At 43.5% G+C, this 16,886-nt stretch overlaps 1 protein-coding gene across 2 annotated transcripts in view; it reads left to right on the top strand.

The window, feature by feature from the left end:
* The window catches only part of CCDC60 (coiled-coil domain containing 60), a 208,319-nt gene that overhangs the window by 130,166 nt on the left and 61,267 nt on the right, over positions 1-16,886 (top strand). For both annotated transcript variants that reach the window (XM_072600299.1, XM_072600300.1), the window contains 2 exons: positions 5,716-5,883; positions 13,731-13,838. In XM_072600299.1, the coding sequence (XP_072456400.1) occupies positions 5,716-5,883; positions 13,731-13,838 (276 nt within the window). The remainder of the gene's footprint in view (positions 1-5,715; positions 5,884-13,730; positions 13,839-16,886) is intronic.

Raw genomic sequence — 16,886 nt, 5'->3', positions numbered from 1 at the left:
CCAGGCTAAGATCTGGGTACCCTGAGGGCTTGAACTAAGGTGACAGCCATGGGAGTGAAGAGAAGGGGGAGAAGATGAGAGATGGTGTGGAACAAACAGTAAGATGTGACAACCAACTGGATACATTGGTGTGTGTGAGAGAGAGAGAGAGAGAGAGACAGAGACAGAGACAGAGAGAGAAAGAGAGAGAGAGAGAGGGAGAGAGAGAGAGAGACAGAGAGAGACAGAGAGAGAGACAGAGAGAGAGGGAGAGGGAGAGACAGAGACAGAGAGACAGAGACAGAGAGAGACAGAGAGACAGAGAGAGACAGAGAGACAGAGGGAGAGAGACAGACAGAGAGAGAGACAGAGAGGGAGAGGGAGAGACAGAGACAGAGACAGAGAGAGACAGAGACAGAGAGAGACAGAGACAGAGAGACAGAGAGAGAGAGAGAGAGGAGAGAAAGAGGAAGCCAAAATATTACTGGAATTACATTGTGAAAGGCTAGAAGGATGGCAAAGCCTTTAATAGAAATAGGCAAGTTTGGAAGGAGGTGGGGGTTTGGGGAGGGAGAAAGAGAATGACTTTTAATAAGAAAATCCATTTTAAACATGTTTCAGTTTAAGACAGGGCAGCTAGGTGGAGCCATAGTACACAGAGTGCTAGACCTGCAGTCAGCAAGACTCATCTTCCTGAGTTCAAATCCAGCCTCAGATCCAGCTGTGTGACCCTGGGCAAGTCACTTAACCCTATTTCCCTCAGTTTCCTCATCTGTCAAATGAGCTGGAGGAGAAAATGTCAAAGCCCTCTGGTATCTTTCCCAAGAAAACCCCAAATGGAGTCATGAAGAGTTGGACGTGACTGAAAATGACTGAATAATAAATTTAAGACATGTTTGAGTTTAAGATGTCTCTGACATGTCCAATTTGAAATATCTAGTATGTGATTAGTGATGCAGGACTCAAGCTCAGGAGCCTGTGACTGGATATCTAGATCTGGGGGCCATCTGCATAGAAATTATAGTCCAACCCATTATTCATCTCTCATTACACTCTCTTATAAAAGAACTTTGAGCATGGTGGCAGTGACCTAAAGTGACTTGTGTCTGAGACTGGATTTGAACCCAAACCTCTACTGACTCTGAGCCCAGAACCATATTGCCCTTTAAAAACATTAGGCTTTTATAATCTGCCCTGGCAACATCAGGAAAACCTTTCAGTACCCCCTGGAAGAGTGGGCAAGCAACCAGGATCTCTCTATACATACTGGAGTGTTCAGAAAGCTCCCAGACACCCTAGTTGTAGGAGAGACCAAGCATTCATACCCTTCTGAGGAACCTAAAATCAGAATATCTAAAGGAGAGAGCCACAGTGCCACCTGAGTCCACCATCATGGTCCAAGACCCACCAAATTTTCAGATTCCCCCATCTTCCTAATCACTAGTTCAACAGCAAGTCACGGAGATGTGATTATTTCGGCAAGACACTTGGAAAGTAGTGATTGAAAAACACTCTCTGTTTGCCATCCCCAAGATGACCAAGGCCACACAGCAGATCTCAGCTGACCCAGCCATCCCCAAACTAGGTATCTTTTTCCTTGTTCTCCATAAATGCATCTTGGGAGATCCACCTCATATGCTAGAAGCCATCCTCAATTTCTCATCATGAAACTACTTGGCTGTCCACCTGTCATCCCTCACCAAGCTAAGTGTCCATTATTAACTGTTTTCTTCTTGTTTTACATTCTCAGGAGAGGCAAGGGGGGTTTCTTTTGCTGCTTCTTTGCCTTTTCATGGATCCTGTGTGACAGTCTGTTCATTCCCACCATGCATCTTTCCATTGCCTTCCATTGACACTCATTTTTAATTCTTCTCTCCACCTCTTTTTAAAATGGGAGAAAAAAAGGGAAGGGGGTGGAAATGATGCTATTGCCCTGGAAATGAACAATTCAAGAAACCAAACCAGTTGCTTCATCTGGGTAGGTTTGGGATGACTTAATCCTCAGTCCACCAGGGGACAAGAAGATTCCACCCTAGTCTAGAGGACAGATGCTTCTATCTGAGTGGAATTCATTCCCACTTCCCTGCTGCTCAGAGGCCATGAGGCTTCTTGGCTCTCTCGCTACTTCTCTCCCTCTGTCACTTCTGTCATTATCCGTAGACGGGTGAGCATTCCTCCCTCTTCTCCCCAAGACTGGAATGCCCTTCCTCTCGTCTCCCCAGCCCTGACAGCCTTCACTGACAACCTTCCTCTGACTGAAAGTATACTGAAGTGACAGCAAATAGAATTTAGCAGCTAACAGGTAGCTCCAGGCCATTACCTGCCAGGCTGTGCCAATCAACTCAAGGCAGCCGGTGACCCCATGACCCATGTGAGAGCTGAAGATGTGGTAGAAACCGTTACTGAGTAGTGGGGAGAGCTTTGGTGTGGGGAGTGGGGGAGGAAGACAATGGGAAAGGATCTCAATGCTTTGCTAACCATGTGCTGGCTGAGCTGGAAAAACTGGGCTGAGCAGAGGATGGAGGGGAGGTTTGCTGCCACCAAGGGGCCTTTTCTACTAGTATAAGGTTTCTGATGCATTAAGGACCCTTGAGTCACAGAATCTCAGAAGTAGAAGGACCCCAGACACTACCCCACGTCTGAGCAAGAATGCCCGCTACAATATACCCGGGACAGCCAAGGTTCTCCTTGACACCTTCAGGGAGGGAAAGCCTACCACCTCCTGAGGCGGCTAGTCACCTGCCAGGACAGCTCCTCTTGTTAACGAAGTGTCCTCTGACATCTAGCCAGAATGGCCTCTTAGCAACCAGAGATACATGGCATGGAATTAAGATGCTTTACTGGGGATGAGATGATGGACACCCTTGTGTGTCAGAAGGGCTGTTACATGGAGAGAGGGACAAGACTTGTTCAGCTTGGTCCCAGAGGGCAAAACAGGGAGGGAAAGAGAGACAAAGCCAGAGACAGAGAGAGTGTGTGTATGTGTGCATGTATATGAATGTGTGTGTGAGTGTGTGAATGGGTGAGTGTGTGTGTGAATGTTTGTGTGTGTGAAATTGTGTGTATGTCTGGGTATATGAGTATGAGTGTGTGAGTGTGTGTTTGTGTGTATGAATGTGTGAGTTTGTGTGTGTACTTGTGTGGGTGTGTGAGTATGAATGTGAGAATATGTGTTTGTGTGTGTGAGTGTGTGTATCAGTGTGTGATTTTATGTGTGTGTGTAAGTGTGTGTGTGTGACTGTGTGGATGTGTGCTTGTGTGTGTGAGTGTATGAGTGTGTATGTGTGTTTTGACATGGAGTCCCAGTAGAATTCAACTCCCTGGTACTCCCTTGTGATCCTAACACAAGCCACTTGGTCCCAGTTTCCTCTTCTGTAAAATGAAAGGGTTGGATGGGATGGGGAAACTGAGGCTCAGAGACATACCCTGGGTCATGTAGCTAGAAGGCATCTGAGGCAGCAGAACTGGAACCCAGGGCTACAGGTTTCCAAATCTAGCATCATAAACATGTTGTTGTTGTGTTCAGTCACATCTGACTCTCCATGACCCCATTTGGGGTTTTCTCGGTGGAGATACTGGAGTGGTTGTCATTTCCTTGTCTATTTCATTTTACAGATGAGGAAACTGAGGCAAACAGGGTCAAGCGACTTGCCCAGGGTCTTACAGCTAGTAAGGGGGAGGGAAAGAAATAAGCATTTATATGGTACCAACTATGTGCCAGGCATTGTGGCCAACACTTTACAAATATCTCATTCAGTAGTAAGTGCCAGAGGCTGGCTTTGAACTCAGGAAAGTGAACCTTCCTGACTCCAGACCCAGCACTCTATCCAGTCTATCATCAAGCTGCCCCCTATTTTGTATAACTATAACAAATCTTTTGCTGAGATTTATGTTCAGTGTGAGAGAAAGTATCCTAAGGGGTCATAAAATCAGAAACTACAATCCGAAAGATACCATAGCGGCCACTGAGTCTATCTCCTTCCTTTTATACATGAGGGTACTGAGGCTCAGCTAAAGTGGCTTGCTCTAAGTCTCATAGGGAATAAGTAGCAAAGCTGGGAGTTGAACTCAGGACCCTTGACATATAAGTTCAGCAAGAACATCTGATTCTTTTCCCACTGTATGGCACTTTCAAGTTGATCAGGTCTCTTACTCATGTTAGCCCTTCAAATACTGAAGACATCTATCCTTTCCCCATTAAGTCAGTTAGCAAGCATCAGTTGAGTGCCTACTATGTGCTGGCTGCTAGGGATACAATGAAAGGCAAAACCAGTCCCTACCCCTAGGGTTCTCATGGTCTAGTGAGGGAGCAACATGTAAATAACTCGATACAAATAAAAGGAATATAAAGTAAATGGAAAGTAATCTCGGAAAGCACAACAGATAGAACACTGGCCCTAGGGTCAGGAGGAGCTGAGTTCAAACCCAGCCTCGGGTACTTTCTAGCTGGGTGACCCTGGACAAGTCATTTCACCCAGTTTGCCTCAGCTTCTTCATCTGTCAGATGAACTGGAGAAGGAAATGGTGAGCCACTCCAGTGTCTTTGCCAAGAAAATCCCAAATGGGTTCAAGGAGAGTCAGACACCACTGGTAAACTACTTAGCAACAAAGTCCTTATGGGATCCCTATTAAAAACAAAAATGCCTTTCTGAGGAATAGCCCCTTGAATCACTATTAGTTAATATCACAGTGTCTTAGTGGAAATTAGTTTACCATTGGATCAATTTCCAAACTCCAAACGGCCAACTGTGAATAAGACCCTTCCAGAATAGGATAAGGGACCAACATCTGGGAGTGGGGGAGTGCCAGGCCCAGGGAAAGGCAGGATGGATTTGGAATAGTGGACTAGGATTCAAATTCCAGTTTCTTCTGCTTGCTGTGTGACCTGAAACACACCAAATAGCCTCTCTGGGCCTTAGTCCCCCTCACAGGGAATCAGTATAACAAAATAGGTGGAATGCTAGAATCAGGAAGACCTGAGTTCAAATCCCACCAATGTGTCACCTCAGATGCATCCTGTAACCTTTCTAAGCCTCACTTTCTCCATCTGTAAAATGGAGGGGCAGGGGAATTAGACTAGATGCTTTGTGATCACTTTCCAGCTATAAATTCCTGCCATCCTGCAATCTATAGAAGGAAGAGGCTGGACCAGAGGGTCTCTAATCCCCCTTCCAGCTGGCTGACAAGGCAGGGTATAAGGAACAGAATGGAAGAAGGATGACAAGGACAAGCCGCACCCCATTCTACCCTTCATAGAGAGCCATGGAAACCCCTCACCTGGTGTCCTCACAATAGCAAAACACTATGCTCAATGAATGAATGAAAAAAACATTTGTTAAGCACTTAACTCTGTTCCAAGCACCCACCATGTCAAGTCCTGGGGTAGAAGAATCAAGACAGTCCCTACTTGTAAGGGACTAATGTTCTAATGGTGGGAAGGCAACACACACAGGAGGGTGGATGGGAAGGCTAGAAGTCCTAAGGGTGTTCGGTCCAAAGACAAAGCCCTGGGATTCTCTAACACATTCAACTTAAGGAGGACTTTGAAAAGAGGAGAGGGATTGTTATCCCTATTTTACAGAGAGGGAAACTGAGGCCCATGACTATACAACCAGCTTCCAACCCAGGCTTCCAGACACCAAGTCTGGGGCTCCTTTTCCATTGGGATGATGCCATAGTTTCTACCACCCCCGTCTTCCATTTTCACATTCCCTTTTTCCTTCTCCCCACACACAGCTACTTGATGCGGTCAGTGAAGATGGGCCAGGGATATTTCGACATTTTGAGGGCAGAGAACGCCATGAGGAAGAAGGCCTTGATGGATAAAAAGAGAGAAGAGGAAGAGAGGAATAAGTTTCAACCAGCAACACTACCCACTCCTGAAACCAGCGATGCCAGCCTGAAGTAGGCAGATCCTGTGACATTGGCACTAATGATCTCAAAGGGGGCTCCTTCAATGTGTTGTTGGGGCATTTGGTCATGTCTGACTTTTTGTGATCCCATGGACATAGACCATGGGGTTTTCTTGGCAAAGACACTGGAGTGGTTGCATTTCTTTCCCCAATGTGTCCCCATTTTATAGATGATTAACTGAAGCAAACAGGGGTTAAGTGACTTGCCCAGGGTCATACAGCTAGTAAGTATCTGAGGCTGAATTTGAACTCAAGTCTTCCTGACTCCAGGCCCAGTGCTCTATCCACTGAACCATCTAGCTGACTCTGTTATTCCAATACCTCTTGGGAAAATAATCAGTTACACCACTGAGGATTAAAATCATTAGGCAGACACGACTTGGTTAGGGTCAGAGTCAGAACAAAGAGGGGACAAAGAGGTTCCCCACCAGAAAGTTCACCTAGACTCCTTAGGTAGGTAGAAAGAATTGAGTTTAGCCCCTAATTGGCAAAGCTTGATTCCTTCCCTTCCCCATAGTGTCACCCCAGGTGTGAGCTCTTTCTTAGTCAGGTCCTGTTCACCCTGCAGTAACCTGCTGGGGTCCTGGGATCCTCAATGGGGCTGTTGTCCAAGATCCCTTCTTGATCTGAGCTTTCTATCCCTAAATCTGAGTTCCTCTCTCCCTGCCCCAGCTGAATTTGTCTTTAAAACATGAATTGAAGAAGCTTTTGGTGCTGTTTGCCATAGGCACATTTTGTGATGTGTGCCCCAGATAGCTGTCCAATTATTCTATCTTCTGCCTGTCTTATAATCACTCCATGGTAGTCTTGACCCATCACTTAAGGTACTAAAGTTCATTTAATCCTATATTTAGATAAGGAAAGAACCTTAGAGGCCATGAAGTCTCATTTTACAAATGAGGAAACTGAAGCACTTAGAAGTTAAATGAGTTGTAGAAGGGGACTTAGTGAATATAAGCATGGAGAGGAATCCAAGGTCCATGAGCCCCAAAACTACCATCTTTCCCTTATACCAATTATCTCTGGCTTACAAGTCCAGAGGAGCAGAGATTTAAAATTGGATGGGACCTTGCTGGTCATCTAGTCCAATTCCCTCATTTTAGAAATAAGGACACTGGAACACAGTATCACCCAAGATCTCAAATGGGAAAAGAGCTAAAACCTGTGATGTCATCATCTGGTATGGGGTAGGAAATCAAATGATCAGTTGAACTAACCAGTTCTACTCCCTATTCAGTAATGTGAAATGGGCCACTTAATACCTGTAGTTTCCACTTCACTATATTGATAGAATGCTTTAATAAGACTGTGTCTGGAAAGAGTGCCAATTCTGCCATCTGAGTTCAAATCTTACCCCTGACACTATCTGTGTGACCTTGGGCAAATCACTTATTTCACTGTAAAATGAGGGGGATTGGACCAAATGATCCAGCTCTGATCCTTAGTTCTTTGCAAACTGTAAAATGATAAGAATTGTCCATTGTTGTTATATCATCCAACTGCTTCTTCTATCATAACACACACACACACACACACACACACACACACACACACACACACACACACACACACACACACACACACACACACACACCTTGGTACCTTCTGAGTCTGGCTTGGCCAGAGATCAAGGGTAATGTACAGGACAGAGTTTAAAGCCTTCCAAAGTCAATCAAAGAAAGCAATGTAACAACAGCCAAAAGTTGCCAGGAAACAGATCCACTGTGCGGGTCAGATAGAGATTGACAAAGCACATTGCGCTCTGCCTGAGGCTGTAGAGACCGAGGCCATCAGAGTCCAGAGTGATCATTAAGGGAGAGACATCATCAGTGCAGAGCCCACCATGACCTCTTTAGCCCAAATGCCTCTCGAGCAGATTCCCCTTTGATGATGGAGGGGCCCCGGGATGCTGCCCTGCAGGGTAGGGGCTCACCATCACTGCCCGGGTCCTGAAAATGAAGCCAGCATCCTGCAGAGGAGCCCCAGAGTGGATGCAGCTCGCTGATCCCTAGCTACTTAATGATATCAAGTTCCTGACTTTCATTTCTCTGAAGATAGAGAGAAAGAGAACTAATGCTTCTCCTTCCTCGCAGAAGCTGAGATAAATGGGCTAGGACGCAGGTGCCGAACTGCAGATCCTCTCCCCTCTCTCTAATAGATTTGAGAGTAACACTGTGTGTGTTCAGATGGGGTCTTTAATCCCAGAATGGAGAACAAGCATCCACTTTCAGGCCCGTGGTTCAGACTGAAGTCCTGTGGCTTCCTTTAAAGTCTCATCAGTTTCAGCATCGGTGAATTCCACTTAGGGGGATATTGATCACACTCCGGTATTGTAGTCCCAAAAGTGACGAGAAGCTGATCCAATCCCCCTCCCGTCCCCACCTTTAACCCTAGCTGCCTTGTTCTGAGCATTTTTCATCTGGCGTTTTTCTGAACCTCAGTTTCCTCATCTGTAAAACAGGACTAATAGTGCCTATGGTTGTACTTCACGCTCTTAGAGAGAGGCTCAAATGAGATCAGAGATCAATACAGAATCTCAGAGATTAGCAGGACCAATCCTCTCATTTTATAGAGGAGGAAGGCAAGGGCAATTTGCCTAGGTAGTGAGAATCAGGCCATCTGGCCCCAGAGTCAGCGAGCCCTCTCTCCCTCCACCTTTCCACACTGCGTCCTCTCTACATAGGTAAAACACTTTTCAGATTTTACTGTCATTGATCAGTCATTTTTCAGTCATGTCCAACTCCTCATGACCCCATTTGAGGTTTTCTTGGAAGAGATATTGGAGTGGTTTGCCATTTCCTTCTCCGAATTCAAACTTTATACTGTTATACAAATATATGAATAACCCAAGTTATCAGCATTTTTGTTATAGTGTGTGGCAGGTAGGTGGTGCCATAGACGGAATGCTAGACTTGGGGTCAGGAAGAGCTGAGTTTGAATCCAGCTGCTGACATTTACTAGTGGTGTGACCCTGGGTAAGTTACTACTGTCTGCCTCAGTTTCCTTATCTGTAATATGATGATAACGATAACAGTACCTATTTCCCAGGTTTGTTGTGAGGATAAAATAAGATAGTCAATTATAAAGAATTTGGCAAACCTTGAAGTGTTATATAAATACTGTATATTATAATTATACTATTATTATTGGATGGAGGACTTGACTCAGAATCAGGCTGATTCTAGGTTCAGATACCACCTCTGACAGCTACTGTAACACCAAGAAAATGACTTCACCTTTCTGGGTCTCAGTTTTCACATCCATAAAATGGATAAATAATAGCTCTTACAGGGTTGCTCTGAGGCTCCAATAAAAAACTTAAAGTTCCATGGAAATATCAAATCTCACTAGAACTATTCAGGTGTTGGCCATTCCTAGAATCAGAAGATGCCAGGGTGGAAAGGGCCTTTAGACACCGTCTAATCCAGCTCCTTCATTTGACTGACGAGAAAACTAAAACCCAGAGAAGCAAATGCCTGATTCAAGGACACACAATCAGGTAACAGCAGATCCAGGGCCAGAATCTGGGAGCTGGGGCTGCCAAAGCCAGAGCTCTTAGACACTACACTGTCTCCCTGGCCACACCCTAGTGGATGAATTGTATATTAATGCTCAATAGAAGATCAGCAGCCTGCCAAGGGAAACAAAAGAGCAAGTGCCCCTCTTGGGAAAATAATCACATCGTCAATAATGCCTTTCTTGGGTTTTATGCTGGGCATTGAGAATGTCCTTGATGATGAAAACAATGATGCCAACAACAATAATACTTGATTCTATAGTTCTTAGAGGTCCACAAAAGCAGCTTTCTCACCTCTGACTCGCGAGGCTGTGTGATGCTGGGCAATTCACTTAACCTCTCAATACCTCTGGCAGCGCTCTAAGACTGTAAGATGCTAAGCTAAGCTGGTATCAATCTACTTTGATAGAGAAAGTTTTCTAGTTCTCATCACCAATGGAATCATGGAAAAGGAAGACAGGAAAGAAAGGAAGAAGAGAAAGGAAGAAAAAAGGAAGGAGAGAAAAAAGAAAAGAAAAAGAAAGAAAATTAAGAAAGGAAGGAAAGAAGGAAGGAAGGAAGGAAGGAAGGAAGGAAGGAAGGAAGGAAGGAAGGAAGGAAGGAAGGAAGGAAGGAAGGAAGGGAAAAGGCGAGAGGGAGGAAGGAAGGGAAAGAAAAGAGAAAAAATAGGAAGGGGGAAAAAGGGAGAAGTCAACAGGGAGGACCTTTTCCTAATTTGGAAAAAAAAATTCCTAGGAGCATAAACCACTAGAAGTCAACTAAGAAAGTTATCACAAATGTCAAAAGATAGGAATAGTCAATACTGAGGGGATTGTGGGAAGAGAGGCATATTAGAGCATTGTTGGTGGAGCAACAGTGGAAGGCAATTCAGAATCATGAAAATATAGTGATTAAAATGCCCAGAACCTTGTGCCCAGAGATCTCACCACTAGGCATGTATCCCAAAGAGGTCATTGATAAGAAGGAAGTCCCCACCTACCAAATATTCATAGCAGCACTTTATATGGTAGCAAAGAACGGGAGACAAAGTGGATGCCCATTAATTGGGGAATGGCTATGTTCTCTGCTCTAAGAGATGATTAACGTAATGGCTACAGAAAAGTATGGGAAGATGAGATGAATTGAGGCAGAGAGAAGTAAACAGAGGTAAACTTTTTTTAAATGTACATTATGACAATAATATAAATTTTTAAAAAGCTATAAAATAATCTAAAGTGAATATTGCAGAATCACACAGAATATACCTGGCCCCTAAGAAGAGATGTGAAAAGATACACCCACCCCATACCTTTGCATAAGGAAGAGATCCACAGATGTGCAATAGGGCACAGTTTTTCAATGTATTTTCAAATTTTTTCAATGTATTGATTAGTTTTTCTGATTTTCCTTTTCTTTTTCTTTTATTGAAATATTTTTCTTTGTTATATGGGATGGCTCTCTAGGAAGGGGAGGGAGAAGGATTCTTGGAGAAATTTAGATAATATAAAAGCAAAAGAGTAAAAAGTTTAATCTTAAAAAGAAGTTATTAAGCCAGGCAGGATGGCATGAGCCAGGAAGAGTTCCCCCCCACAGGACATAAGGGGAAGAATTCAAAAGAGAATTGGGTTTAAATCCTATTTCTGACACTAACTCTGGGGAATTAGGAGAGGGAGGAGGAAGGTAGAGAGGGGAGGAATAAGGATACAAGAAGAGTGAGGAGAGGAAGGGAAAGGAGAAAGAAGGCATTGAAAGAATGAGAGGAGGAAAAAGAAGAGGAAAGAAAATAGAAGGAGGAGGCTCCATTTCTCAAATATATAGAGAAGAGAGTTAAAGTTATAAGAATATGAGTCATTCCCCAATTGATAAATGATCAAAGGATATGAACAGACAGTTTTCAGAAGAAGAAAGCAAAGCTATCTACAGTCATATAAAAATGCTTTAAATCCCTATTGCTTAGAGAAATGCAAATTAAAACAACTCTGATGTATTACTTCATACCCATCAAATGGGATGACAAGGAATTTTTAAAATAGAAAATGACAAATATTGGAGGAGATATGGAAAAAATGGAAAACGAATGCACTGTTGGTGGAGTTGTGAACTGATCCAACCATTCTGAAGAGCAATTTGGGGCTATGCCTAAAAGGCATGCCCTTTGGTCCAGCAATTCCACTACTAGGTCTGTATTCCAAAGACATCCAAAAAATGGGGAAATGACCTATTTATAAAAAAATATTTATAGCAGTTTTTTGTAGAGGCACAAAATTGGACATTGAAGGGATGGCTATCCATTGGGAAATGGCTGAACACATCGTGTTACATGACTGTGGTGGAATTCCATTGTGCTATAAGAAATGAAAAATAGGATAATTTCAGAAAAACCTGGGAAGACTTGTATGAATTCTGATGTGAAGTGAAGAGAGCAGAACCAGAACATTGTATGTACACAGTAACAGCAATATTATTCTTTGATCAAATATGAATAACAACTATTCTCAGCAATCCATTGTGCAAGACAGTTCCAAAAGGTTTATGTTGAAAAATGCTCTCCTCCTCCCTAGAGAGTATTGGAATCTGGGTGCAGAATAAAGCATAATTTTTTCACTTTCTTTATTTTTCTTGCTTATTTTGCAACAAGGCTAATATGGAAATATGTGTTGCTTGATTTCACATGTGTAATTGATATCATATTTCTTGCCTTCACAATGGGTGGGGGAAGGGTGGGAGGAAGAGAAAGAAAACTCAAACAAATGAATGTTAAAATAAATAATAAATTAAAAATTAAAAAATTAAATTAAGTAGATATTAAAAAGGAGGGATAAAGAAAGAGAAAAGAGGAGAAAAGGAGTGAGGTAAAGAAATGACAAAAGACAAGAAGAGGAAAGAAAAGAGGAGAGTTAAGGAAAGAGGAAATTCCAGGGAAGAGAAGAAGTGAGATGAGAAGAAAGGAAAGAGGGAAAGAGATATTGAGAGTCTTCCAATGCACTTGCCTCATTAGCCTGCAGTGTTCTAAGAGAGCTCTGTATAATTGAAAAAAAAATACTTGGAGTTAAAGAATCTCACTCCATCACTTACAACTGGTGTGATGATCCTGGGCAAGCAACTCTAGGTCTCAGTTTCCTCATGTGTAAAATGAAGAGTTGGTGACTTCTCAGGGCCCCTCCAGCCCTAGGACCTACAATCCCATGTTAGCCTGAGGCTTCACTTATTCCCTGGTAAAGTCCTCAAGTAGCTAAGGAAAGGCATCCAAAAGGCTTCTGGGGTTCACGGGGAAGGAAGTCAAGGAAAAATATCCCTGGACTCTTTATTCAAAGTAGTTGCTTAGCTTTCTAATTCCAGACTGAGCAGGACGGCAAAGAACTGTACTTTACCCCATGATCACGGAATCAAATCAGTTCAAATGAGATAATTGTAGGGCCTGGCACATAGTAGACACTATGTCAATGCTGGTTATCATTAATATCACTATTATTACTAACTGAACCCTAAGAGAGCCACTCCAAACCCAGTTTATCTATTTGAAGTCTCAGGATCTGGGTTCAAAACCTAACATACTTCTTCCTACCTGAGTATTCTTGGGCCAGTCATTTCTACTGTCTAGGTCTCAGTTTCCTCATCTGTAAAATGAGGGGAGTAGCATTGAATGAGATGGATTCTGAGCTTCCTTCCATCTCTAAATCTATGACAAAGGTTTGAATCCTGATTCCTCTGTCTCTGTGACCCAGAAAAAGTCACTTCAGTTCAATTCAGTAAACATTTATTAAATACCTACTATGTGCCAAGAATTGTGTTAAGCACTGGGGATACAAAAGGAGACAAAAGACAGTCTCTGCTCTCAAGGGGCTCACAATCTAATGGGGGAGACAAATAAATATAAACAAAGCAAGCTACATATAGGACAAATAAATAATTAACAGAGGGAAGGTACTGGAGTTAGGTCTTAGTTTCCTCTCTCTGTAAAATGAAGAGGTTAGCTATCCTCCTCTGAGGTCCCTTCTAAACATCATGGTGATGTTTTTTACATGTTTACTAGGAAACACCTGTGATAACTGTTTTCTGCTTAGATATATGTTTGGCAAGCCATCAGGATTAGGTGACTTGCCCAGGGTCACACTGCTAGTAAGTATCTGAGGCTGGATTTGAAAACTCAGGTTTTCCTGACTCCAGAGCCAGTGCTCTACCCACTACACCACCTAGCCACCCCTCTGCCTATATTTTAGACCTCTTTAGTCTCCCTTAGATGAACAGAAGTGCTTTAGTGAGGAACACTGGACAAGGTGGTAGAAGGAATAAGCCTAGTGGAATTTCATTCAGTTCAATGCTTCTGCCTTTTCCCCTCACAGCTTGTATGATAGAGTGAGAAGGATTGAAGGGATGCCTGATGTTATTCTGAGGCCTTTCAACCCAGTGCACAACTGTCTGATCTCGCCCTCGCTATCCCAGGCACACATGTGAGTACCCCAGACTCCTCTCTGTCCTGTTTGGTTTGCTGTGTTCTAAGTAGGAACCCAAGACAAATGAAAAGTGGACTGCCCTCCCATACTGCTTAGCTAGATGGAAATGGTAGCAGAAAGCACAGACCGAATGTTAAAGCAAGATGGGAAGGGGCTAGCATTGAGGTTATCTGTTATTTATAAAGCCAGGCATCAAAACGGGGAATATATTTTTAGCATCAGGTAAAAAAACAATGTCTCCAACTCTTAATATGAGAGGCAATGTGGAATAATGGATGGAGAGCTGGTCTTAAAATCAGAAGGAACTGAGTTCACATCCTGCCTCTTGATATATGCTGGCTGTGTGACCCTAGGCAAGTCACTTAACTCTTTTAAAACTTAACTCTTTGAAAACAGGGATTCCTAACCATTTTTGTGTTCTGGACCTTTTTGGCAATTGGGCAACTGGGGATCCCCCATTTCAGAATCATGTTTTCAAATAAATGAAGGAAATGCTGAATTTCAGTTAGAAGCTAGTGGTGGGGAGAGATGTCATTTTTTCATGTTCATGGATTTCCTGAAATCTATGCAGTGACTCCTTGAGTCATACATAACCTCGAGAGATCCCAAGTTAAGAATCTCTGCTTTAAGACTATAAGTTACAAAATTGAATTGCCAGAGGGAGTTTCCTCATCTGGATTTCTCTATGTCAAGGAAAACATGGGTCTAGTCCCTATCCCCAACACATAATAACTGTATGACCCTAGGCAAGTCCTTTCCCTGGACCTCAGTTTCCTCATCTGTAAAAAGGTCTCTTTGAGGGCTCAGTCTGAGGTCTGCATAAGTTATCAGGAGGCACACCTTGGCTCTGCCCCAGGAAGAGCTTCCTAACACATAGAGATATCCAAAAGCATTATGAACTGACTTAAGAAATGGTGGCCACCTCCTCTCTGCAGGTCTTTAAGGGGTCATCTGGATGACCCCTCTGCTGGGGTGTTCAGATCCAGAGAACCACTGAGAGATCCAGAGAGCCATTGAGGTCCCCTATCTACAGGCTGTCTCTGCACGTTATTTGCTTCTTGTCTCCAGTTTTAGACTGTGAACTCTGCCTGAAGGACAGAGACTCTTATACCTTTCTCTGTATCCTCAGTATGGCACCTGGCACATAGTAGGTACTTTCAAAATGTCTCTCTATGGACAGGTTGACCGACCCCATCTCTTTAGATTGGGATGAATTCTGCTCTTACCCATTCTGGCGTTCTTAGATAGAGTAAGTTATTCACAGCACATAGTAGGTACTTTAAAAATGTCTGTCGATGGACTGATTAACTGACTTCATCTCTGAAACTCTGGGGATTCTTTTTATTGGGATTAGCTCTACTCTCACTCATTCTGGTGTGCTTGGACCCTAAGTAGGTTTGGAAGAGACCTCAAGGGCCATGAAGCCCAATCCTCTCATTTTAGAGATGAGCAAACTCAGGTCAGAGAGGGGAAGTTCTTAAGGATCATAGGTCTAGTATTTGAAGGGATGTCAGTCGCCGTTAAGGCATTTTAAAGTTGAGGAAACTGAGGCCCAGAGAGATGAAAGTGATTTAAAGTCATAGATCATTTTACAGAAGAGGAAATTGGGACCAGGGAGTTTAAGCTATTTGCCTCGAAGTCACACAATAAGCACCATAGGTGTAATTTGAACTCAGGACTTCTGACCCCAGAGTCAGTCTTTTTTCCACCTGATGAATTCTTCCAAGAGTCACTTTATCCATAAAGGTAGGTGAAAGGTTGAAAATCCCAGCCTTCATGTTTTGGACAGCGTCTCTGAATGTGTGAATGCTCCTAAGCTCGCTAAAACCTCCAGCTCCTAATATTATCTTACAGTCATTCCCTATGCATGCATGAGGCAGGTCAACGGCACAGTGGATAGAGTGTCTGGGCCTAGAGTCAGGAAGATCTGAGTTTAAATCCAACCTCAGACGCTTATTAGCTGTGGGCAAATCATTTAACCCTCTTTGCCTCAGTTTCCTCATCTGTAAAGTGAGCTGGAGAAGGAAATGGCCAACCACTCCAGCATCTTGGCCAAGAAAACTCCAAATAGAGTCATGAAGAGTGAGAAATGACTGAAACAACTGAACAAGTGAATGTGTCTTCCCACTCCAATTGAGTTAGGTGTGTACCCCTTAGAAGACAGCCTGAACCGATATTGCTACCAGGATTTTCTGATGACCTTTCCCACCAATTTTCCTGGCAGTGGGGAGGGCAGATTCCTCCTTATGGGTGTGGAAAGCCCACGAACCTGGGAATATTGATCTCTCTGGGAGAGGTGGCTTTCAGAGAATAACAATTTCCAAGTCATCATAATGGGCAGACTTTTCCCGGAGTTTTCCCAGGGGATGGAGGAGGACTGGGGTTCGTTGGAAAGATGCTAACATTGTTTCCAGTAAGGAGCATCCAGACCATTAACCCTATCTTGTGTCGATCCACGGAGCTGCTGCCCTGGCAGCCTCTGGCTTATAGATGTCTGGTTTATACAAGATCACAGCCCTACAGCTGGAAGGGCTTTCAGAGGAAATTTTCATTCAACTCTCTCATTCTGACTGATGAGGAAGCAGAGGCCCAGAGAATCTAAGCAATTTGGTCTTATTTGGTCTTCAAAGCATACTTGTGAAGTAGGTGCCATCACTGCCCCATTTTAAAAATGAGGAAACTGAAGCTCGATGAGATTAGAGCGATTTGCTTGGGAATCAAATAAGACAGAAGAATGTGAGGCAGAATAGAAAGCAACTTACCAATGTCACACAAAAATTAAGCATCAGAGTAAGATTCGAACCCATTGTTTCATTCCCATTGTTGCACACTTTCCTTTGCTCCCAGTACCCTATAGTCCTTTATTCTCACCTTGCAGATGTCATATGCAAATGCAGAGCTGGAGTGGGACTCAGAAGCCATCCAGTCTGACCTTTAACACACACACACACACACACACACACACACACACACACACACACAAGCAATATCCCTGACAGTCAACCCACTAGCTTTGCTTGAAGACATGCCCAGATGGGGGAACTC

Source organism: Notamacropus eugenii, chromosome 4, assembly GCF_028372415.1.
Source record: "Notamacropus eugenii isolate mMacEug1 chromosome 4, mMacEug1.pri_v2, whole genome shotgun sequence".
NCBI classification, from domain to species: Eukaryota; Metazoa; Chordata; class Mammalia; order Diprotodontia; family Macropodidae; genus Notamacropus; species Notamacropus eugenii.
This window is presented reverse-complemented; position numbering and strand designations above follow the sequence as displayed.